Source organism: Hyposmocoma kahamanoa, unplaced genomic scaffold (genome assembly GCF_003589595.1).
Source record: "Hyposmocoma kahamanoa isolate Upper Pololo Valley unplaced genomic scaffold, ASM358959v1 84, whole genome shotgun sequence".
Lineage (NCBI taxonomy): Eukaryota > Metazoa > Arthropoda > Insecta > Lepidoptera > Cosmopterigidae > Hyposmocoma > Hyposmocoma kahamanoa.
Genome location: NW_020654229.1, coordinates 3,944,279 through 3,970,198, shown reverse-complemented (window position 1 = coordinate 3,970,198; position 25,920 = coordinate 3,944,279). Strand labels below are relative to the sequence as shown.

At 37.4% G+C, this 25,920-nt stretch overlaps 1 protein-coding gene across 1 annotated transcript; it reads right to left on the bottom strand.

Annotated features, from left to right (window-relative positions):
• Positions 1–25,920, bottom strand: LOC113234406 (zinc finger protein 737-like). The gene is made up of 17 exons (XM_026469716.1): positions 25,720–25,920; positions 24,707–24,881; positions 23,891–23,929; positions 21,512–21,604; positions 19,952–20,086; positions 17,467–17,841; positions 15,955–15,978; positions 13,970–14,058; positions 12,557–12,770; positions 10,480–10,610; positions 8,323–8,397; positions 6,479–6,617; positions 5,307–5,416; positions 4,086–4,236; positions 2,800–2,931; positions 1,576–1,776; positions 1–1,245 (listed from the first exon to the last, which is right to left on the bottom strand). Exons 1-17 carry the CDS (start codon positions 25,791–25,793, stop codon positions 1,036–1,038), a joined length of 2,367 nt encoding a protein of 788 aa, XP_026325501.1. The 5' UTR covers positions 25,794–25,920; the 3' UTR covers positions 1–1,035.

The window sequence follows — 25,920 nt, the reverse complement described above, 5'->3', positions numbered from 1 at the left end:
TACGTATGTATGATCTTACAAAAATTGAAAATTCAAATGAATTTGTGCTCAGTAATTGGATGAATAATGGGTCGAGGATGATTAAAATGAAACAAGTTCGGCTATTTGTTCCATAAGCGTGACCAACATTCAGTCGATAATCGATAGAATATTTATCGACCGCAATCACTAGCTGCTCGCAAGCGGGTAACACTTTTGCGTAATGAACTGTCATTTTACTCCGTCTTCAAAAAAGGCAGATTATACTTTATGGCTATCGATTCTACTCATCAGCGGCGTAGTCAAATACCTCGCACTAATTCTCTCTAAATATCAAGTACTATAAAAAGCGTAAAAAATCTTGAGTTTCGCGTCGTTATACAAATACTATAATTTAATACAATAAATATTAAACCCTAATAAACCTACATTAGAATACTTTATTTATTGTTATGAGATCCAGTTTTGTTTTATTGTAAATCATATGAGTATATAATACTTATTAATTAAAATTGTTATATTTATACAAATCTAACTTACTCGGTTTGGGCCAATTCACTTATCAATTGAGCCTACTATTGTATTCATTTGGGCAATCCTAATCACTCCAATGGGCCGCTTAATTCACAAATTATTTTGTGACACTTCATGTATGGTATATAATATTAGTGGAAATTTTATTGCTAATTCCACTATCCACTAGTACTTAAATTTATTTCCTACAATTTACTTATTTAAAAAATTTCAAAAATCTACATCTTTCTACAAACTCTAGTTATAATTTACTATGGTGTACTATAATTAATGTAATCATTACCTATACCATGCATTATACTTTTACCACATTCATTAATTACGGCCACTACATCCATAGTTTAGAGAAACTCCATTATTTCGTTTGGGCCACTATATTCGCTCATTCATTGACTTGAGCGACTACATATTATTATAAATATTTAAGCCACTCCAATCACACAATTTTGGGCCACAGAAACCACACATTTGGGCCAAAGATATCACTACTTCGGGCCACTTTAATTGCACTTTTGGCCCAATTTAATCTTCCAAAGGTGGCATAACACATTTTTGCTGCCACAAATCAGGATCTTGCGGCGGCGGCATATGGGCGCCCTGCCTTTGAGCTCTAGCCCGTTTGGGCCAGGGTTTCTTCATGTGCACATGTTCGACGTGAGCTCGTTGCTCGCCAGATGTGGTGAAGGTTTTGCCGCATGTTTCGCATTTGAATGGTTTCAGGCCCGTGTGAATCTGTAACCATATATAAACTGAATATAGTCTGTTGCAATCCATTTTGAGCAAAAAGTAAACAAGTGTTTGGTTAAAATTCTAAAGCAATCACTCAATAAATCGAATACGTGAACACTTTCACGTATATTTCAAACATTTCGACTTGATATCTCATCACTTTTTCCACCAATATTAATTTGAATAGGATAATGACAATGAGAATAAATAGAACCCATACAAGTTATATTTATAATTATATTTATATTTCTTCTGGTCCGGGAATCGAACCCGGGACCTCTGCGTGGCGGTCCAGGGTGGTAATCGTTCGGCCACTGAGGCAGTTATACTTACAAACATATGTCTCCGTCGGTTGTTGAAGAACGCGAAATGCTTTCCACATAGTGGACACTCGTACGAAGGCCGCGTCGAGCTGTGGACTCGCATGTGGAAGACCAGGTTGGTCTTCTGTGTGAAGGACTTGTCGCATCGGTCGCATTTGAAGCGTTTCTCTCCTGTATGCACCCACATGTGGTCTTTTAAAAGGGCCATGCTCTGTGGAAAAGACGTTGATATTAGTTAACATAATTATTTCTGCGTTTCGGTTTTCAAGGGTACGGGTGCGGGTGAAACTGCAGGTACATGTGACTTGGTCTCTAATTAGAGCCGTTAGGCTGCGGTTCCACCAGAGATGTGCGAGGTAGCTAGGCGACGCGAGGATGTGAAGCTGCGCTGTGACACAGTGTGATGATTTTCACCAAAGCTGCGCGAGAATGCGTAGCGGACTCTTTTCAGCTGTGCGCGGGCGGGGTGCGGTGGGGTGGGCGGAGACGTCGGCGAGCTCGCACGGTACCTTGCACACATCTCTGGTTTTTTTGTATATACAAAATAAGTGCCTCTGACTAAATAGCAGGCTTTTGAAGTTACAAGTACAATTTTTTACAAAGATTAATTTTAAGTACACTATGAAGAAAATACGAAAAAAGAAATAGTTACGAAGAAAGTTAGAACTATATTCCTTATTTTAAACCAAATTACAAAAGAGTGAAAATTCCAATAATTACAAATTCAAAGTTTTTGTTCAAAGTGACAATAACGTGATCAAGTGAAAACATAAATATTGACTCCCGCCGCTTTAAAGACTATTTAGAAAGCCCAAACAAGAGAACTATTATTTACGAGAAAGTGGAAACATGTTGTAGAGCTACATTGGAAAATATTTAATGAGGATCCCAATAATTAACCGAAGACATGGCTCTAAGGACTTGATACAAGTCAAAACTCTTAATTAAAAAGTAACTGCCTCCGGGGCCGAACAGTTACCATGCTGGACTGCCACGCAGAGGTCCCGGGTTCGATTCCCGGGACGGGAGAAATATTTGTATTGCCTAAATTTACTTTCACCTTCCGTCCTCCTAGACGTCGCTGAAGCCAGCAATTTTTATTTGTCCTCCTAGATGTCACTGAAGACAGCAATTTTTATCTGTCCTCCTAAATGTCACAGAGGCTTACGATTTTCATTCGTTTACCTTTACTTTGATCATTTATTTAACACACATTTAAAATATCTGTGCTTACCTGAAATATCCGACCACACTGTTCACACATACAGGGCGTTTTCATAGCAGGGTACTTGGTTCTGTTCTTGTCAGGGTGGGATCTTCTGAAATGCTGTGCGTAAAGTCGCAAATCGCGCAGTTGGATGCCACACTAGAATGAAAACGTATTGTTCAGGTAATGGTATGTTTTTTTCAAGGTTAGGCTACACGCCTGTCCATAACAGATGCAGTGCCACTCAGAGCTTTAAATCGTAAAGACTTGTATGACACAAGTTGACAAGTCCCATGTGCCTGTAATTTCATCGGCACCTTAACCTTTCAAAACCGGAACATAGTAATGCTGCTGATGCAATTTAAGTTGATGTACTGATACAATTTTGCTCTGGTGATATAATTTATTTCAGTTGCTCTGGTAATATTTATTTATTCAAACTTTATTGTACAAAACACTGAAGTACAAATGGCGGACTTAATGTCATAAGGCATTCTCTACCAGTCAACCATTGGGCCAAACAGAAAAAAACACAATAGGTTGGTGCTACACTTAAACAAGAAGAACAATATACTAGAAAGCTAATCGATAATTTGTATGGTATAAATAAATAACATAATATAAACATGCTTATAATACATACATAATAAATACGTAAAAATACGTAAAAAATACGTAATATGATTTAGGTTAGTCCTCTCATATAATTTTTGTTGCTCTGCCATCACTCTACACATACATAGTCTGTTTTTTTTTGAAGACGGAGTAAAATGACATGTGCGGGGTTGCCAGTTTTCATAAAATTTTAAATAGTCATGTAGTTGATGTCGACAGTTTTATCGATAAATTGTGAAAGAAGATAAAGTTTTGCCAAAAATGACTGAATTATGAATGTTTTGACGTTACAATGACTACTAATTGCGTTATTGTCATTTTTATTCTTATTTAGACAGTCGGCCGACTAGTACAGAAATAATTTTTTATTCATATACATTTTAACAAGAATAAGCAGATTTAAAATACGTCTCCTGTTTGTATTTTTCAAAGACATCGTTCTAAATACAGTGTATAATTATAAGTATGAACTTACAAAAATTGACATTTCAAATGAACTCGGAAACTATTTGGCGGCTATTTATTCCATAAACGTGACAAATATTCAATCGATAGTCGATAGAATATTTACCGATTGCAATCACTAGCTGCTTGCAAGTGGTCACACTTGTGTAATGAACTGTCATTTTACTCCGTCGTCAAAAAAGACAGACTATACATAATTGTGGTTAGAGACAAAGACAAAATGGCCAGCGTACCTGCTCGCATGTGACTGGTCCGGATGGTTCAGCTCTCCTATCTTTGTCAGCGGGGTCTCTTGGGTGTATCACCGGCCTCCTCTCGATTTTTCTCATCACTCGACCGTTCTTCTCTGCGTTCATGCTTTGGGAATCATTCCTTATACGGTTCCTGTAACGAGTAAAAGGATTTAGTGGTTTAGGTGCAAAATACAGGTACGAAATAAATGTAACAAAAGGCCATATTATGGGGTCCGGAACTGGTCATAACAATGATAACAGAAATAGTATAGAGGGTTATTTTTAAAAAGTAACTACCTTGCACGACTATGTTACTAACATCATCAACAACAAGTTCCAAATAATTCTTTAGGTTTTACTTTCATACAAAAATAAATAGATTTCGATAGATCGCTCTAAATAGAAATGAAACAGATAGCGATTTGGCCGGATACCGGATATCTGGCAAGCACCTAGGCCGGATAGCCGGATATGCGGTCGCCGGATATTTGACCCACTGCCGTAAACATGTCGCGGCCGGTTTACAGCGCGCATCGCCGAGATTGATTGATTAGTGAATGATTGCATTTTCATATATTGCGCCGGATATTGTTATACTATCCGGTATCCGGCCGAATAGTAAAAAAAGGCGGATAGTTACTGGACATCCGTTTTTTCATCTCTGCTCTAAACGGTTAATACTCTGTGCAGCACGGGAGTGGGAGTATTCGCTGAGGACGATTGCTCGTTTGAACTTGTTCTAATAAATACATATCTAAAAAATGGCAGATAGTACAACAACAACTGAAGTTTATTTTTGGTAAATTTGTTATGTTTAGTAAAAAGTCATGGAAGAAAAGTTGTTGTTTATGACGTTATAATAATAATAATAACGCACACGCTTAACATAGCCCCGCACTAGGGAAACCCTGTGTTGCGGGTGACAAGGATACACACATGGACACCACAAATTACACCCAAACTCACGATAGTAATAAATGTAGGCCATACAAATATTTCTCCCGGCCCGGGAATCGAACCCGGGACCGTTACCGGGACGTTAATAATACAGTCCTGCTAGGTTGTTAGTATTTTAAATATATATTTTTTTATGATAACTAGTGACAGGGCGACACGCCTGTCGTTTAGATCGTAAATATTTGAGGGACACTGCCACTGCGCCTATCACTCTGAGACTAAGTTGACAAGTCTCATGTGCCTGTAATTTCACTAGATACTCACGGGTCATTATCACTACTGTGTCGTGAGGACAGCTTCATATGTCTCGCGTGGGCCTCTTCAGACACGAATTTCACGTCACACACTTCGCAGTACGGGCCTTCTAGTGTTGTCTGCAATCAAATATATTACTTTATTATAATACTGCTAGATATGGCACGTATCGTTAGCATGTTTTTAAACATGATGTTTAAAACACAGCAATGCCATTACAATCGCGTTAAGCGAAATTAACGGGTTGTTATTTTTTGTTATAGATTTGTGGTCGCCCTAGGGTCTCTAACTTGACCTAAAGACTGCTACCGCGACAGGCCGAGATATGATCGAATAACAAGGTACAGTGCTTCTATTTTCTCAATGTCCCTCGGCAATCATCGGAATTCCGAATGCACACGAATAATAATAATAACATACACACTCAACATAGGCCATGCACATATTTCTCCCGGCTTGGGAACTGAACCCAGGGCCTCTGCGTGGCAGTCCAGTATGGTAACCATTCAACCACGGAGGCAGTTGAGTTATACAGGGTGATTGGTAACTCGATACATTCCTTTTAAGGGGTGAAACAACAAAGAAGTACAAAGAAGTAATTTAAGTAATTTGTACACATCGTTCCATATAATTTTTTTACAAGGCACTCCTTTTAATAAATAAATTGTTGTTTCTTTTTCGGTAGTTCTCATCATTTTTGAACCACTATGGCAAATGTAACAGTTATTTCGTACTCTATTGCTATTAAACAATAACTTTAATTCAATAACTACTAGATAAAATGAAAACAAACCAGAAACGGACAGAAATAAAATTCCAAAAAAATAACAAAGCTGAGAATCGGGATTTTTTAAAAAAAAATTTAAATCTTCAATATCTTCGAAACTACTAATTTTCGGACAGGGTATAACTTGACTTAATTTGCTTCAAATTAGGTCTACTTTCACCCCTTAAAAGGAATGTATCGAGTTACCAATCACCCTGTATAGGTTATTCAGGTTTTTTTTTTCAACTACATCAACGCCCCCCAATTGCTCTCGAGGCCCCTACCCCCTAGGATTCTTCAGCGCCCACAGGGGAGCTGCAGGGGCCACTCTGGGAAACTAAGTTCTAATGGGTAGAAGAATTTAATCAATGCGATGATTTTGAGTGTAATAAAGATAATCTAAATTTGAACTTACGGTCTTATCAATCAACCGATGCTTTTTCTTCTTGTGGACATCAATGCCTTTTTTGCTTACAAACGTGTATCCGCACAACTCGCATACGAAATCGGATACGTGTTTGATTCTAATATGTCCCATATAAGTTGTTAGTTTACTGAAAACACAAGTTTCAACATATTTTAAGAATTTGATGCTTAACATTTCTAAATAACACCAATATTGTACCATGATAATAATTGGAGCCTTATACACCCAGGGCAGAGAACAAAAAAGTAACAAGAATGGACTTCTCCGCGTCTCCCTGGCTTTAGATAGCGCACTACGCCCCGCACATTGTCTGAACGGCAATAAGGCTGTCGGCAAGCGGTTTCCGCGCTAAGACGACTTTGATATTTGAATATAGTTTTCATTTATTCACTACGAAGCTTGTATGTTAATGTATAACATCTTTGTACTTTACTATTTATAATGGTCGTGAGTTGCGCTGTGTACGGCTGTTTACCAGCATTTAAACGGGATAAAGAGAGGGGTTTTTTTCGTTTTCCGAAAGATGAAACGTGGTAAGTAAAAACTTATGTCTGAGACTCATTCAGTTATTATTTTCTTCATTTATTTAGTGCAGAGTTCTCGAGTTTCAAGTGTTTATATTACAAGCGCCTTATCGCGGCTCCTAATGTAAACAATAAAAAAAACGTAGGGTGGCGCCGTGATGACGTAAGCTCGCGCCTGAGCGTACAAGTGGATAATTTAAAAAAGTACGTGGAATTACGTCTATTTGCTAAGTTTCATTGAAATATCCCCTAGTTCGCCACTATATAGGACTTGACTGGAGATAATAAAAATAGGTTCTCACTACGACACTACTCAAAGTATATCGAGAGAAAAACGCCTTGAATTGGAGAAATAGCAAAATCAACTAAATAATTGCTAAAAGTAATTGCTCCTAAATTAAAGTTAGGCGCTATTTATAAAAATGAATCTTCATGCGTGAACAGCCACCCTTCGAGGTGGATGATTTTCTTCAAAATGAAATGGGACCACTATGGAAGTACCCCCTTTCCAACAAAAAAAGAATCATGAAAATCGGTTCACAAATACCGGAGTTATCGCGTAACATACATACAAAAAAAAAACAAAAAAAAACAAAAACAAAAAAAAAGAACATACAGTCGAATTGAGACACCTCCTTTTTTGAAGGCGGTTAACAAGCATGTCGTTGAAAGTTCAGTACCTATTGTTGAAAGTTACGATGTTTTGATTTTACATATTTACAATTGAAATTTCAATGAATCTAGCGGTCAGCAGCTGAACGACGACGAATCGATGTTTAAGTAGATCTCCAAAAAGACAAATATTATAAATATCTTACAAGAAAAATACTACGATAATAATATAACAGCTACGATATAATAATTACGATAATGAAATGTATTAAAATAAAATAAGACTTAGTCTCAACTTATATTGCGGAGGAACGGAATGGAAGTGAATTTTTGTAACGATGCTGTACATAGCATAATGAACTTTATGGTCAATTGTGTAACGTACAAACTAGATACGAGCCAAAAAAGTACGCGCGAGAATTTCGCGGAAGACTTTGCCACAAAAATTAGCCTCCATTCCGTAGATAATATATTATTTGCCATACCATAGATAATTTTATCCGACTATCATTTTTGCACTCCAAAGTAGCAAAATAGATAATCAAGATTATAACATACAAAGCGGAAAATGACGGACTGAGCTCAAGTATGTGAAACTTCGCGTATTGTTGGCACACGTACCACGCAAACTAAGCACTTCTACTGTATATATTGTTCTGTGGTGTTGATGGTATGTAGGTAACGCAAAACACTTACTCGAATTCGCTAGGACAGTGCGGGCATTGATATCTAGCTCCTCCGTGCCATTTTTCATGTTCCCTTGCTACACCTCTGAAAAAAAGTTAAGAATTTTTTAGTATTTTAGTATTATATACAACGCTATGCTCTGGCCTCACAGAGGCGGCCGCGGGTGCATAGTTTATATGAACCCTGCCACACTGAACCGCGTGGCGGGGCAGCGCGGTGCGGGTCCGAACGCCACAGCGACCCGCTCCCCAAGAGGTGGAGCGGGAGCGCCGCCTCGCGGCGCAGCGCATGCGGGACCGGTGGAAAGAGGGTTTGGCGGATCCCCCCTATGGCGCTCGTACCATAGAGGCGATCCGCCCTGTCCTCGTAGAGTGGGTAAACCGGTTCCACGGGCCACTGTCGTACCACCTTGTGCAGGTGCTGACCGGGCACGGCTGCTTCGGCCACTACCTGCACAAGGTGGCGAGGAGGGAACTGTCCCCGTCGTGTCACGGGTGCGGCGCTGCGGATGACACCGCGCAGCACACCCTAGAGGTGTGCAGCCGGTGGGATGAGCAGCGCCGCACTCTGACGGGGACTGTAGGGCAGGACCTCTCGCTGCCGAGCGTGGTTGCCGCCATGCTCGATAGCGAGGAGTCCTGGGAGGCGGTGGCCTCCTTTTGCGCAGAGGTTATGTCGCAAAAGGAGGCCGCGGAGCGGGTGCGCGAGGACGCGGCGGACGCGCACCCGCTCCGGCGCAGACGTACGGGGAGAAGGCGAAGGCAGTTCGCTGCTCGCCTGATCCCCTAGTGAGACCAGCGGGCTCTGGACAGGGACTCCGGAGCCTGCATTGCACGGCCTCACTCGTCTGGGGGGCGGGTCGGAGGACAACCGACTCGCCCCTCCGTTGGCGCGGGAGCCCTGGCGTAAGCTAGGGCGGCCGGGCGGCGTCGTGGTGAATGTTCACTGATCCCACGGCGCCGACTCAACCGGCGAGAGGGAAACCCGGGGGGGTTTTAGTGGGGTAGGCCCTCCAGTCTGGAGGGAGAGTCCCCACATAACCCCTGAGTCTCCCTGGGCTCAGGGGTATCCATAAAGATTTCCCCCCCGTAAAAAAAAAAAAAATGGGGTCCGAACGCCATGACAAACAGGCGGATCAGTTGCGGGGATAACTCGGAGTGAATGCGGGGCGAACGCGGGGCAATTCTATGTAACTGAGACACACAGAGCAATAGCAGCGGGCGCGGTCCGGGAGCGGGACTTTAGCGGGCTTTGACGTTGTATTTTTTTACAACTCCTGATTGTGTTTTTATTAAGTTCCAATATGAATTCGACCGATAAATTTTTGTGTTGCTTCCGTAACGCAAATAAAAGCAGAAAATTTTCTTGATCATTATCTGACGGCGATGTGGTTTATTATTTAAAATCTGTGTTGAAAAAGAAATGTGGTCGCTATTGACGTCACACTGGCCGCTGTTCCGCTGCGAACTACGCTTGGGACTGCTAAGTGGTATGCCCCGGTGCTCATTTGCTTCCCGCAGATCCGCCCCCGGACCGCTTTTCCCGCTGTACCGCCCCTGTGTGGTCTGAGCTTAAACGTAGTCGTTTTCGCTATTACTACATGGACATAAAGAAATTTCTTACCGACTTAATGCGATTCTAATGCAGTTAACAAAATACTGAATAGTATCGTTTCAGAATACTGCTAATTCCATCTAGCGGTGAACGATGTAACTAATAGACTAGATAGATAAAAACTATATTCATTTCCATGACAGCTTATTTACATAGGATCCACTAAAACTAACATGATAATAATTATTATATTGAACCACTTTAAAATAACACATTTTTTTAAGAAAAGGAACGTATAACTACACATATAACTAATTGAAGTAAATACTTTTGGAAGCCATGGCAGCGAAAAGGCACTGGATCAGCATAAATGCCAGCAGTTTTCAGCGACGCTGGTATTCTGCCAGAACCGTGTTAAAAGAGACCATTCATCATCTCAGACTGTCCTCTGGCGTTATCGTTTATATTAATAAAGATTATATTTATTAAAAATGTGAAAAACAATATACCACAATGTGCGTGTGCACATGCGTGCGTGCATGGATATGTGTGTACATGTGTTTATATCAACATTCTATTACTCGTGTTATGGTCATTTCAATGCATTCTTACCTATTTCTAGTGACAAATGGGCACCCCTTGCAACTGAACTTCTCAGTGTGCTGTGCCGTGAGGTGTTTTCTAAGTGCCCGGCCCGTTTTTAACCGAGTCTTGCAGATGAAGCATTCAAACGCACCACTGGTCTGAAAACACAGCAAAATTAGGAACATTTTGTCTCTCTCTGGGATAAGGTATACTCCGTCCAACCATTTCAATCGATTTTATTTATGAATGTGAGCTTGAAAGTTTTAATCGTGAATGTTAGCGGGTTCAAAAAAGAACATATTGTCTGATTGGGACCGTGATGTTGCGTTTGACAATTTGTGTACTCGAGAATTCACAATTAATGTTTATGAAGATTCAAGTGATGATCCCCGTTCACATGGAGAATAATCCGACGATTCATTATAATGAATCCTCATAACAATCTTCATTACTCGGATATAATATTACAAAATCATATCTTAGATGGTCTATGACAATCTATTAGATGATCACTCTACGTAATTAACGAGCTTTGCCGAATAAAACTAACAAATGCTAAAGTCACGTGTTATGCTCATTTCTGTCAATTCAAAACTTTAATACTATCTCCTGTAAACTTGGCAATTTCGACATACGATACTTTACGTAGGAGGGGTCGATATGTCAAAATTTAAATACAAGATTGGACGGTGTATAATTCCCATTTGTATAGAACATGATTAACTTTTCAGATAAACTTGTTATCTATTTTATTATTATACAGGGTTATTTGAAAAAATTAACAACCTCCCAGGACTATATTACTAATATAAACAACAATTCTGTTGTTGCATGACTTTTAGTAATTTATTAGATTTTACGTACAAAAATACAAATATTTAAATAGATCACTCTAAACGATGATAATTCGGTGTGTTGGATGCTTGCACGTTTGAACTATCTTACTACCAAACACAGAACTAATAACTGTTAGACAGTACAAAAAAACCTAAAGAAAACGGTCATTTACAGAGTGTATCGCGCGCTCCCTCTGCCGGTGGACCTCGACGGAGTCTGGGTGCGGAACAGTGGTGGTAGACGAGAGACCTAGAAACTGTCCTACGTTTCGCGTAGTGCCTATTTTGATCGTTAAAATTAATAGAACGTGCAAGTAATTATTCGATTTCATAGTGATTAAAATATACAGTGTTACTATCAAATGTCATCTCATTGTACGATCCCTAAATTTTCTCAAACGGTGTCTGAAGATTCGGTTCACGGATATGAGGTTGACGGTACAAATGATTTTTTTTTAGGACAACTTACACAAACAATTGCTCAAAACAGCAGATATCGTGAGTCGAGTTTTTGTGTTGTTTCATTTACAAGTTGCGACGGCATACGTTTATACATAGGAGTATTAAAAAAAAAACTTAAAGCAATTGACTACTTACAAACTAACTGTTTAAGATTAATGTAACATATATTTATTGGTTACTCTACGTGTCAACTAGTTAGGTGCAATTTTCTTATTACAACTTACAACTTTAATTAATATACAACAATTGCAACTTTAATTTGTAAAAAGTCATGGAGTAAAAGTTGTTGTTTATGATGTTAGTAATATAGTATAATGTATAGTTGTTAGTCATTGACTTACAAATAAATGGACGACGGGTCTAATAGAAAAACCACGAAAAAAATGTCCCAAGTCAACCTATTTAAACGTAGTGACATGTAAAGGAATATGAAAAACCTTAAACGTTGAATTTAAATTGTAATGTCATCGCAGTACTGTCTAATTTTGCTTGCTTCGCTGTCAGCCGAACAATGAATGACAGTGAATGACGCTCTGTATACGATTTTAACGCCCTATAAGTTCGGACACTTTTTAGCGCGGACCCGACGTCCATATAATTGTAAGTCAATGTTGTTAGTATTTAGTTTAGTTGTATTCTCCAAATAATCCTGTACAAAAACACCATCTCATCTCGTCAACACCATCATAGGTAAGGTGGCAGTACTTCCCTGGACGAACTTTTTCACAAGCTCTAGTGCTGCTAAATTTACTTACTTACTTTCGCATTTATAATATTAGGACTATTACAATTATACAATTTCTTACCTCGCTATGCCTAACAGCATGAGCGTCATACCGGTCCCTGACGAGGAACCCTCTGTAACACACGTGACATTTGAACGGGGCGTTTTTGTAGCTCGAGCTCTCCTGCCTTTGTTGCACTTCGCGCATTTGCTCTTCGTATGTCAGAGTCGTTATCGTGAACAACGACTCGTCCAGGTGGTCGATCTTTCTACGCTTAATTTCCGTTACTTTGTACCTGAAAATCAAATTAAGTTTACTTTTTAAATTATTGTTATTGGTTTTTAAAATTTAGGCGATGTCAGAAAACTTAACTTGAATGGAAAATCAAAATTGAGATAGTACCGGTTCCAGTTCTTTTTTTTATTTTATAATAACGCACACACTCAACATAGCCCCGCACTAGGGAAACCCTGTGTCGCGGATGCCATGGACACACACATAGACAACCACAAATTGCACCTAAACTCACGGGAAAAATAAATAAACAGTTCACAGTCGATATATTACATATCATATAGTATATTTTTTATCGAGGGACTAAAACGAGCCAATATATTCCCGAGGTGGTTAGTCACTCCAGCTTTAGCGAGGATGTCTATTACTCCGAGGTTTTATATTGGCTTTTAGTAACCTGTACTTTTCACTTCGACTGCGAAAAAAAAAATTCATTCGTTGATGCTCTACAACAAAATCACGAACCAAAATTCTGAAGATTTTGCGGTATTTTTTTTCCAACCAGACACAGATACAGCAACCGCAACAAAACGCTACGAGTAGCGGGCTTTGAAAATTATGACACTCTTTCGAATGATTTACGTTTACGTCGCGTCACTAAAATAAACCATAAACAAATGCAGGTACTTTTTACTGTCTACTACCTCCACATCCCAAGTAACTAATTTTTAATGTACTTAAATGATTTCCCGAATCCCGAAAAAATCCGGGGCAAAAAAATGTTGTTGTAAAGGTCTCCACTTCTGTCTCTGTTCCTCCAAGTTTAGGTAATTTTATTTTTTTAAATTTATATTCAGGTTACAAAGACCCACAAATACTTATCTTATAGACTAACATACATAACAATATGATAAAACATCAATTACTAATTATTTACACGTATTGTCTGCGACGTGTGACGCAACGTGGGTGTCCGGTAACCGGCCTAGGAAACGTTGATACATTACACCCTTCGGCCAAAACTCTTCCTTCTTGAAGGTCGACCGATGTTGAGTTGGTACACTCACTACAAATGACTTAAAATTCACAATTTAACTGCTCGACCCCCAGGATAACATTGACTTTCACCCGTATATCCTCCACAATATTCGCAGATATATTATATACTCTACCTATTCCGAGCACAACTGGTAATAAGTTACTTTTCGGGTGTAGTATAACACTACTTTTAAGAAGTGGTTTAAAAGCTGATCAACTTACTTGTCCATTGTAACTTCAGGGTCTTCATCTTCAACGCTCTTTTGAGGTTCTTTTTCCTTGTTTTTCACTTTCTTCACTGCTTTTATATGCTGAAAAAATTATATCGTTGTAATAGGAAATGGAGATTATCAATTTTTTTTGAACTTTCACTTTGTCTATAAGAGTGAGGCCAGAGGAACGTAACTTTATGAGTCGAGTAATTTAAGCGGATTCGGTTTCATATAAAGAAAGAAAGAAAACAAATTTATTCAGCACAGACATGTTATAAGTACAATATTATGATTTTATGCTTAAAATGTATTGCATTGAAAAGGGCCCAACTCTGAATTGCGGTAAGGATGTCGAAGACAAAGAATTTGAGAACGATTCAAAATTTCAAAAGTAGGCCAGGACCAGAGAAAAGGGTTATAAGGTAGGATGACTATGAAAGAGGTCTCATCGTCACAACACTAATATAATTATTATTAAAAAAACCTAAACTAGAATTTCTCTAAATTCCCAATAATGAACACCGAATAACCACTAATACAGACTGTTACATGTAGGAAATGAAACTATTTTTCCGGATTTATGCTTTAACATATGAGTTAATCAATCAACCGTGACCATGGGACCTGTAAAGGGCCCGAAACGTCGGTTTGTTTGAAAAAACCATCGAGTATATAACCAGAAATGGAGACGAAATGTTATTAAATTTGTTTGAAACTATTCTGCCATATCATTACTGTGACAACTGCGCTCCGATTGGCTAGCCCGAGTTCGAAACAATTGACGGGTGTCGTTAATAGGTGTTGTCAACTGTTTCACTTCAATTCGACCAGTTAACTTGAGCTTTGCTATAATGGACGAAAATTGCAAAATTACATATTTCATATTTAATTACCGATGAAATGTGTTTCCGTTTGTATTGTAATTAGATGTTTTGCTGTTTTTCCCACACCACCGAATGGAACAGCACGCCATTGTCAGAGATATTAGATTTATTACAATAAATACAGAATATTTTTGGAATATACGGAGACGTACACATAGGTCAGTAGTTGGCCTGTCTATATTTCAGTGCAAACGAGAGTTGATATTTATAAGAGCTGAATCGTTAATGAGTTACCAGGAATATACGGCCCTTATTTCCTCTCTAAAACAAATACACGCGATTTAAATCCGGAAAAATAGTTTCATTTCCTACATGTGGTTGTTGTCGACAGTTTTATCGATGGATTGTGAAAGAAGATAAAATTTTTACAAAAAGGCGGAATGGTGAATGTTCCTTTTTTTATATAATAACAAGTGACGGGATGAACTAGTCGTGTGCCTGATGGTAAGCTACACGCCTGTCCATAACAGTTGCAGTGCCACACAAGAGCTTTAAATCGCAAAAATCTGAGGGGCACTGCCATTGCGCCCGTCACCTTGAGACATAAGTTGCCAAGTCCCATGTGCCTGTAATTTCACCAGCACCCGTACCCTTCAAAACCGGAACGCAGTAATGTTAACATTACTGTTTGGCGGCAGAAACGCGTAAGGTGGCAGTACTTCCCTCGACAAACTCTTTCACAGGGAGCTCTACTGCTGCTTTAAATGATTAATCTGTTTTAATGATTACTAATTGCGTTATTGCCTTCTTTATTCTTATTTTGACAGTTGAATCTATTATTTAATAAATAAATTCATATAAATTTTTTGAATTAAAATGATTTAAAACATCTCCTCTTTGTATTTTTAAAAGATATAGTTCTAAAGGCAGTGTATGTATGTATGTATTAAAAAAGTTGTCAATTCAGATGATCGATGACGATTCAAATGAAACAAGTTCGACTATTTGTTGTTTAAGCGTAATCAACATTCAGTCGATAGTCCATATAATATTTATCGACAATCACTAGTTGCTTGCAAGTGGGCAACACTTTTGAGCAATAAACGGTCATTTTACTACATCTTTAAAAAGATAGACTATTGAAATTAATTTGCTGGCGCCACCATCTTACCTTATTTAACTTTAATTTCTTCTTCTTCTTGACTTTCTTTTCTCTTTTTTCAGTTTTCTTCACAACGACGTCACTGAGCTTCATATTGTCTTCGGAGTCTTCGAATGTATCCATTACTTCATCAAAGAATATAGCCGAATTACTTTGCTCGTCCTAGAAGAAATTATCAAACCGATTATATATTTGATTTTTTTGAGCAAGTCGTGCGCTTTAGATATATCTAAGGTATAGCTTTAAATCGCAAACGTGAGAGGGCATCGAGTTTATAACCACACATAGAGAGGAAATGTCATTTAATTTGTTTCAAAACATTCTGCCAAATCATTACGGTGACAACTGCGCTCCGATTGGTCAGCCCGAATTAGAAACAATTGACGGGCGTCGTCAATTGTTTCACTTCAAATCGACCAGGTTAACTTGAGCTTTGATACAATGGACGAAAATTTTAAAATTACATTGTTTTGTTTTGTAATTAGATGTTTTGCTGTTTTTCCCACACCACCTAATAGAACAGCCCCCATTGTCAGAGGTATTTATTATCTGTATTGCAATAAAATACAGAATATTTTGGATTATACGGATATGTATACACAGGTCAGTTGTTGGCGCTGTACTATTTCAGCTTTTTAACCGACTTCATAAAAGGAGGAAGTTCTCAATTCGACTGTATGTTTTTATTTTCTTTTTTTTGTATGTATGTTACGCGCCAACTCCGGTATTTGTGAACCGATTTTCATGATTCTTCTTTTGTTGGAAAGAGGGTACGTCCATAATGGTCTCATTTCATTTTAAAGAAAATCATCCACCTCTAAAGGTGGCTGATCACGCATGAATGTTAATTTTTATAATTAGCGCCTAAATTTTACTTAAGGAGCAATTATTTTAATGGTTGGTTTTGCTATTCTCCAATTTAAGGCGTTTTTCTCTCTCAGTATACTTTGAGTAGTGAGAACCGATTTTTATTATCTCCTGTGTCAAGTCCTATATAGTGGCGAACTAAACATCCCCATATTTCAATAAAACTTGGCAAATAGATGTAATTCCACGTAATTTTGAGGTCGGTTTTTTTAGTACTTCGTACTGAGATTATCAATTTGTGATTTTTGGATGGCCCTTATTTTGTGTCTATTTCTGGTTATACACTCGATGTCTGAGGGATACTGCCATTGCGCCCGTCTCTCCCTGAGACATAAGTTGACAAGTCCCATATGCCTGTAATGGATCGCCGTAAAGCTCACAATACCGCTTGGCGGTAGAAATATGTAGGCAAGGTGATAATACTTCCCCGGGCGAACTCATTCACATATTGCTACTTGGTTTAGTTCCTAGCATGTACTCTAATATGCTGATTTGGTTTTACCAGGAAATGAACACGAGGTTTGCTCATCAAACATCCAAAGTGATAAATATAATAATGTTAAAATTTTGGGTCTTAAAAAAGTGGTGTTGGTAGGATTTCTGAAATCCATAATTAATATGCTACTTATTGTAGTTAAATATGTAAGTATTTACCTTTATATCAATTTCAACCAAAGTCGGTATCAAACATCTTGCACTTGAGTCACTGCTTATATCGTTACCAATGTCATTTATGTTACCAATGTCGCTTATATCATTACTTATGTCATTCACATGACCAATATCACTCATATCATTACCAATGTCGCTTATATCTTTACCCATATCGCTTACGTCATTGTCACCAATGTCATTGGTATCCTCAATTTCGACTTTCAGACCGTCGATTACAGTGGATTCTGTCTTGACAAATTCCTGTTTGTGCTTTAATAGCACGTCGTAACGATTTGGTTCGTCTATTCTTATAGATAATGACGATTTTAGCTTGTGTTGAGATCTGTTTATTGTTTTTATATCTTCGACTGTTAGCTGAAATTTAAGCAGTTATTAATTTTGTGGTCTAATCTAATACAAGTAAAACAAATATAAAAGCTATTATAGTATTAAAATAAGCATAAAGAAGGGAATCTAAATTATACATTCTTCATAGTAAAGCATATTAGAACTAATGTGTGATTGCGATGCCCTAACTAAGTAAATGTGTACCTGTATTTTAGGCATATTTTTTGGGGCAAAATTCTTTACATTACAGTTTAAAAAGAGATTTTCTATATTTATATTATGGTGTTTCCGTGATTCCCAATCCAACCTATATAATTAGAGACATTTAAAAACATATCATCTTTTTCACTCTCTTTAAGTTTAATAGGAGGAACAATAAAGTTTGTACTTGTTATCTTACTTCATGTCTAGAATCGGCGTCACTATCAAAACCCGAACGCAGTAGTGCTAACATTGTGTACTAAGGAATTTAGTACATAAGAAATTACAGACACGGGTCTATTAGAAGCTTTAATAAATCGAGTTTTGTATTTTTTTACCGTCCGTGATATATACAATGTTTTTCATCATATTTGTGAAGAAATAAATACAATGTTTATTTCTTGTATGAGTAAGTATGGTACCCAAAACAACAATTATGGATTATGTAAATGGCGGTTTTTTTTTATCAACAGATGGTCAGCTGGCTATTCTTCCATAGATAATAAAATTCGAACGTAAAAAGCAAATACGCATACAGCCATGACGAAATTTGTTAAATTTTTACACGGAACATAATTAAAATCAATTATAAGAAATTCTTAATAATAAAGTCTGTTTAGGTACATAACATTTAAAGCGAATGTTTTAATTTTGAACTTAAGTAACTTCCTTGCTTGAACGTGAAACTGACCTATGTAAGGAAGTATGTCGCGTTACAAATTTAAAAACCTCCTTACCATGGCTAATGAGAAGAAAAAAGGCCCAAGGGCCAAGTTCGCCATCATGCAATCATGCTATTTACGAGCAAGTGTGATGAAAAGTAATTATAGCTGGAATAAGATAGTGATGTTTTTATAGAGACGCAAAGTGTACAATGTTATTTACTGCACTGGCATCGCAGTACTGTACTGTACTTTACTCTCATCCTCTCAGTCAATAAGCAAGATATTAAGGAATCAGAGGTTTCATTTATTTATGAAACAAGTTTATTTCTCCCGTGAGTTTTGGTGTAATTCATAGTTGCGTGGGATTGCTAGATCTGAACGCATGCGTGATTTAAAAATTATAATTCAGGCGATGTGTGAACGTATCTGAATGTGGGAGTGAGGGGGAAGGAATGTGCAAAAGTGAGGGAGGATATGAAATTAAAAGAAGACGAGCGCGCGGCGTTTTTGTTTTATGAATGACCGTAAGATGGGATATGTGAAGAAGCAACAAGAATAAAGCGATATTTTTCATCTAACCCTACTTTATTCTTGACATCTTGATTATCTTTGACAGTTGTCTATGTTTGTGTCCATGGTACCCGCGACTCCGGGGTACCCTATATAGTGCGGAGTAAACCATGGTTTTTTAAATTTAACGAAGCATCAAAATCTTGCACCTCCACCATATGTAGACTAAGGCTCGGCCACTCGAACAGCCCATTTTACTTAGCTAAAATTAGGGTAAGGGACAGCTCGCTTTGCGAATGCGGGCAGGACGAAGAAACTTCGGATCACATTTTCTTTAATTGTAACAAGTACCCCGTCTCCTTGCACAATATCCTCCTCTCATGAATTCCCAAACCCACAAATTTTAATACGATTTTAAGTCTTGTGATTATATAACCAGCAACAACATAAAATTATAATTTGTTCGTCCAATGGTCCAGCCTAACATATTTACTAACATTTGTCTATATATATCGTTCTCTGTCCCTTTCAGGTAATTCAACAGCTCTGCAGCTTTAAAATCTAATAAGAAATTTTTATATCACATTGTGCTCTCACAATACTCACAATAGCAGGTCTACAGAAGCCCTTAAAAATTACCAAGCGGAAAAGTCGATACTGTACGAAATCTAAAGGGTAGCGCCATTAAGCAAAAAGAAGAAGAAGATTATATAGTGGGCGCGTTAAAAAAAAGTCTAATATTATAAAAACTATTCACTTACGTAGTTATTGCTTATAAGCAAATCTAACATAAGGCTCTGGCTACGCATCGCTTTACTTTTAAGCTTGCAACTGTTTAGTAACCGAATGGCGCACTCCCAGCACAATTTTTGGGGTAGCCTGTCGTCCTGGCTTGGCTGGAAATCAAATATATATTACTATATATTGATTATTAAGAGATACTACCTCAGCTCGAATTAAAATTAAAAATTAAAATTTTCCCGTACTAATACGGTTCATTTTGCTTAGGGCGAGCGGGAAAGATACTGGCTTTATTTAATTATTTAAATAAATTATTTTTACGACTAAAAAGTCGTTGAAAGACCATGTACAAAGACACGACGCAAGCACATAGAAGAATTCGTGAGGTCCGTTGGTTCGTTCCGTGGCTTAGTTGGTATAGCGTCTGGCACGGTATGCAAGAAGACGTCGGTTCGAATCCGACCGGATCGAAGGAATTTTTTCTGAGTGTTCGATCTTTGTATTAATAAGTATAACAAACTAGTGGAGTAATTTCACAAAAAATAATTGAATATCAATTCAATAAAAATTTAATTAAATTATATTTTGTTTTTTACAAACGAAACTAAAACCATTACAAAAATATATATCGTAAACGTCTTCTATTTAATTCAGTTTATATAAAATAATCATTGGTATATCTAATGTACCTATTGAATACAGCGGTTTTCTTGTAAAATTACGAGGTAAGTTTGTGTTTTTTTTCTATCGTGACAATTTTCAGGAATACTTTTTTCACACCATATAATAATCAGTGAATATCCTCAATTTTACTATAAAGTGTTATAATTATTAATACAAAGATCGAACACTCAGAAAAAATTCCTTCGATCCGGTCGGATTCGAACCGACGTCTTCTTGCATACCGTGCCAGACGCTATACCAATTAAGCCACGGAACGAACCAACGGACCTCACGAATTTTTCTATGTGCTTGCGTCGTGTCTTTGTACTTGGTCTTTCAACGACTTTTTAGTCGTAGCGCCATCTATGAGAAATCTATGACAGATTTATCACCCAGTTAGTACCTTTACAGCTACCAGTCCTGGCGAGAGATGTCGCTATTCACTGTATTAATAACTAGTGGAGTAATTTCACAAAAAATAATTGAATATCAATTCAATAAAAATTTAATTTACTATACATTTTTTTAATTGATTCAACACTAACTGTTATGGGGAATCAACCAAAGCCATTTGAGGTAGTATAGACTCTTAAGTTATCAAGATTATGTTATATTATATACTCGTATATTAGAATAGATATTACCACAATTTTACTACAGAATATATCACGCAGAGTGTGCGAGGAAATTGCACGATTTAATTCCACCTGCCCACTTCCATATCATCGGGGGACCATTAATTCCCCACCTGCAGACTTGTTCCCTGAACATTACAACTTGGGCTTTTCAAGGCGAAAATATAGGCATTATTTTGGTGTGCATGCTACATCGTCGACTTCATTGTCACTTTCCATCAGGTGTGATGGAGGTCAAATATGCGTTTATTATTTAATTTAAAAAAAAATCAATAAACCTACCGGCATTCCAATGATTTGCTCATAAGCTTGCTCCAATTTGTACTGATTGAAGTGGTACATCCTTGTGTTCTTTACCAGGCAAATTCTGCATACCTATTGTTAAAAAAAATAGACACTGTTGAAGGTATTGTTTGAAATATATAGGTGCTATATAAAAATTTTCCAGTGAAAATAATTTCTTGATATACTATTCATGTAGTGTATAGTAAATCCTGTACAATTCACAATTTGAGCCAAATGGCTTATCAATAAACTGCAAAATTGTTTAAGTTTGGCCACAGTATAAATAATGTAAAATGATACCGCCAAGATATTACACTGTAATACGAATCTGTGTACTATCTTTACAGTAAAAACCATTTTCTTTACTCATATTTTTTACAATAAAGCATTTCGTCGCCTTACTTCCTCAAACTCGTATCTTAAAGCACAAAGTTACTGAAATGCAAAAAATGGATGGTATATAAGTTTCCGGAACTGGCCAGTTACATAAACAATATTTAAAAAGTAATTACAACATTTGAGAATGGAACTCTTTGGCTGTAGAATACAGTTTGTTTCATCTGACTGTCACTTGTTTTTACATTGTGGCGTCATTTTAGAAATTGGTTGTCTCTGTCTGTGTCATCACCATGGATTTAACTCGTGAAAATTTTCGTAGTATGATTTTCTACGACTTTAACTGTAATTTGACAGCTCAGCGGAGCTTCGCTCGGCTTCAAGCTGCTTTTGGCGATGAAGCACCATGCAAGACGACTATTTATAGCTGATTTGCAGAATTCAAACGCGGTCGTGTGAATCTCAGTGACGAATTTTGTGATGGTCGCCCGTCCACTGCTGTGAACAACAAAAAAATCGATGCTGTGCGCTGTATGATCAAAACCGACAGGCATGTGACATACCATGAGATTCAGGCATCTTTAGGCATAGGCATGAGTTAAATACAATCAATACTACACAAACAGTTGGGTGTGGGAAAGCTGTGCTCTCGGTGGATCCCACTCAATTTGACTGAGGCTCAAAAAACGGATCGCGTCACTTGGTTTAATGCCATGCTTACCAGATTCAACGAAGGGGCGTCAAATTTGGTGTGGGACATAGTAACAGGTGACGAAACATGGATTTATGGCTACGATCTCAAAACAAAGCAGCAATCGAGCGCATGGGTCTTTCGAGATGAGCCGAAACCAACCAAAGTGGCGCGCGTGCAAAGTGCCTCAAAGCGGACGATTGCTTCTTTTTTTAATAAAATTGGACACGTGGCTACTGTTGCTTTGGAGAATCGTTGTACCGTGAACAATGATTGGTACACGACCATTTGTTTGTCGGAAGTTATTGAAAAACACCGTAAACGCCGTATCATCTTGCACTACGATAATGCCAGTTCTCACACGGCCAGACAGAGAAATAAATTTTAAACGGTGAACAACGTTGACCTTATGAGCCATCCCGCGTACAGTCCCGACCTGGCACCTTGTGACCTTTTATTTATTTCCAAAAATTAAGAACCAGTTACGCGGTCAACTATTTGGATCACCCGAAGAGGCTGTCGAAGAGTATGAAAAATATGTTTCAGAGATTGTCACGGAGGAGTGGCATAAATGTTTTCAAAATTGGTTCATTCGTATGAAATTGTGCATTAACGCTAACGGAGAATATTTTGAGAAACAATAAATTAATTTCTGACCATTTACAGCACTTTTTTCTTATTCATTCCGGAAACTTGTACTGCGCCCCACGTATACAAATTTTGCAGGCTGATTTCACATCATATTTCCTTCATATTCTCACAGTGGCTTTTGCCTATTCTTAAAATAATGCATCCAAATTAACACCCTTGATAAGAAATTTAAAAAAAATTGAAAGTTTCGCCATCTCCTGAAAAGTCACTCTTTATAAGATACGAGTTTGAGAAAGTAAGACATCGATTTTTCAAGTATCGAAAATGAAATGCTAGGAGCACCGAAAATCCCAGACCAAAACTAATTTCGAAAAGTTTATTTCCCAAATTGGTTCTACCAGGAATCGAACCCTCCTCCAGCGGCGATAGTGCAAACCGTTGAGAAATTGCTGCTTGGGAAATCTGAAACTGCCTCTGTGGCCGAATGGTTGCCATGCAGAGATCCTGGGTTCGATTCCTGGGCGGGGAAAAAATATTTGTATGGCCTACATTTATCTCTCTCGTGATTTGGGTGTAATTTGTGGTTATCTGTGTCTATGGCACCCGCGATACAGGGTTTCCCTAGTGTGGGGCTATGAGTACGTGTGTTAGGTATCATAGGTATCAGGTATCAATTTTTTGAAATAAAAACGTGAATATGACTTGGTTGGTGCAATAAAAGGCTAAGTCCAACTAATATCATTCGCTTTGAAACTTACTCTCATTGCTGCTGGCGCTTCTAAATCATCAACAGTATTCTGAAACAAGAAAATGAAAAATTTATAAATACCGCTTAATAATTAACTTAGCTACGTCTGCAGCTAAGTTGATTATTAAGCGGCAGGCACGGTTCAGCAGACCTTATAAAAATTTTTTAAGTGTTTGTTAAAGATGTTTATTTTGGCTTAACGCACCTGTGAGAAATTTATGAAGTTACTCACTCTGCCAGGAATCTTTGCAGCTGACGATAGCTGTATTTTTTTTTAAATTAATTTATTTAATTTTGGCCACTTAACCCATACAATATAATAAATACCTTAAGGACTAACATATGTATGTAATACAACATAATTATTATAACAAAGATCGAAACATTCGATCCGGCTGGATTTGAACCAGTACCCTCAGGCAATCCATGCCAGATGCTCTGCTAATTAAGCCACGCAATGGACCAGCAGACCTTATGAATATCTCTATGTTTGTTGCAGATCTCTGTTTTTTGGTTTTTTCATATGTATGAAATAAAGAATATTTGATTTTTGTATTGGGTTTTTAAAGGTTTAAATTTGTCAATGTCAATGCACCTGTGACAATCAGGTTTGGTATTGTTGTTGTAGTTTCTCTTCTTGGCGAATTCTATCGAAATTCAGTGGTCAGATTATGAGCAAAAAATGTCTTCCTTGACATTGGCAGAATCATCAATTGTTTCAATTGAGCTATAACATTATAAAGAAGATTTTTTTACTTTGATTATTATATAAAATCGATGCATAAAGTATCTCTTATAAATATGAGGAACAAATAAGTACACGTACCAGTGCAATAACAGGTACGGCACCAACTCGCACTTTTCTCAGTCCACAACTAGTTTGATAAAAATCCTCAGGGTCAAAATGTTCCGAGCAAATTGTGCTACGATCTTTTGGCTTCCAGTCGGTGACTCCCATTGCTTTTACCCAGGCGGCACGTTGTTCGGGATCTTTAGGAAATCTGTAAATAAAAATTTACTCATTTGTTAAAATGTGTTAACCATCCTTGACACATAAAGTAATAATTTTGTTGACATATTAAATTTTGCATAAACCATTTTTCTTTCATTACTAATCGTAGGTATGATAACTTAAAAAGTAATTAACTGATCATAATGTCATTACAAATCTTTTGATATATAATTGTCCTCTAAACTTCATTATTTAAATGAGTAATGGCAAAAAGTTGCCAAAAATATATTCTTTGACTGCTGTAAATTACGGTGTTCCCTATATGACATCCTTCCTTCTTCTATCCGTCGTCCTACTTCCTTTAAATGCCTTTTGTCCCTATCCTATCACACAAAAATGTGTCACTGTAAATTTGCACAAATATGAAACACATTCAATTGTAAATATTTGAGCAAAAACGTGTGTTCCTCAACTTAACATTGGCGAAATCATTGATTACTTCAATGGGGCCATAACATTTAAAAGAAGGACTCTATACAATATTATTGATACTTCAATATTACAAAAAAAAAACAGCAAAGCAATACTATAATGGACAAGACAAGAATTGGGAACGCGCTTCTTTTTTAAAATAATAATAAATATCAAATATTTTTAGGCAAAGTATGCAAAAAACAGATGCAAAGTTGTGTTACTTGTTAATTCAGAATCTGTTGCGCTACAGGTAGCTAGATCTTTAGGCTGTTCCTTCTATTGCCTTCAAATAAGAAAACGGGCGACAACATTTTTATATAGAGCATCAAATGTATCCGTTACTAATTTTTATGCTTCTTTGCTCTAAACATCTTATGCAGACGACTTGTTCAGAATAGAAAATATTTACTTACAAATGAAACGTGATTCCATGGGTCTTGGTTGTTTTCTTGGTGTCATTATTGCAATTTTGAACGCTGCACCTCATTGTTAAACAATATTTAACACATAAACCAGGCTTAAAAATGAAAAACTTGGCTTACTTATGTATAGCTTTCTATCCTTTGCAATTAACTAATATAGCAATAGAACAGTATATTAAAATAAATTACAAT

Excerpts from the sequence above, each read along its gene's own strand:
- LOC113234406 (XM_026469716.1), bottom strand. The coding sequence starts at position 25,793 with ATGAGGTGCAGCGTTCAAAATTGCAATAATGACACCAAGAAAACAACC. Across the intron at positions 6,618-8,322 it reads CACTGTCCTAGCGAATTCGA|TAAACTAACAACTTATATGG; the intron begins GTAAGTGTTTTG and ends TTGTGTTTTCAG. Across the intron at positions 5,417-6,478 it reads ATCGGTTGATTGATAAGACC|ACAACACTAGAAGGCCCGTA; the intron begins GTAAGTTCAAAT and ends ATTTGATTGCAG.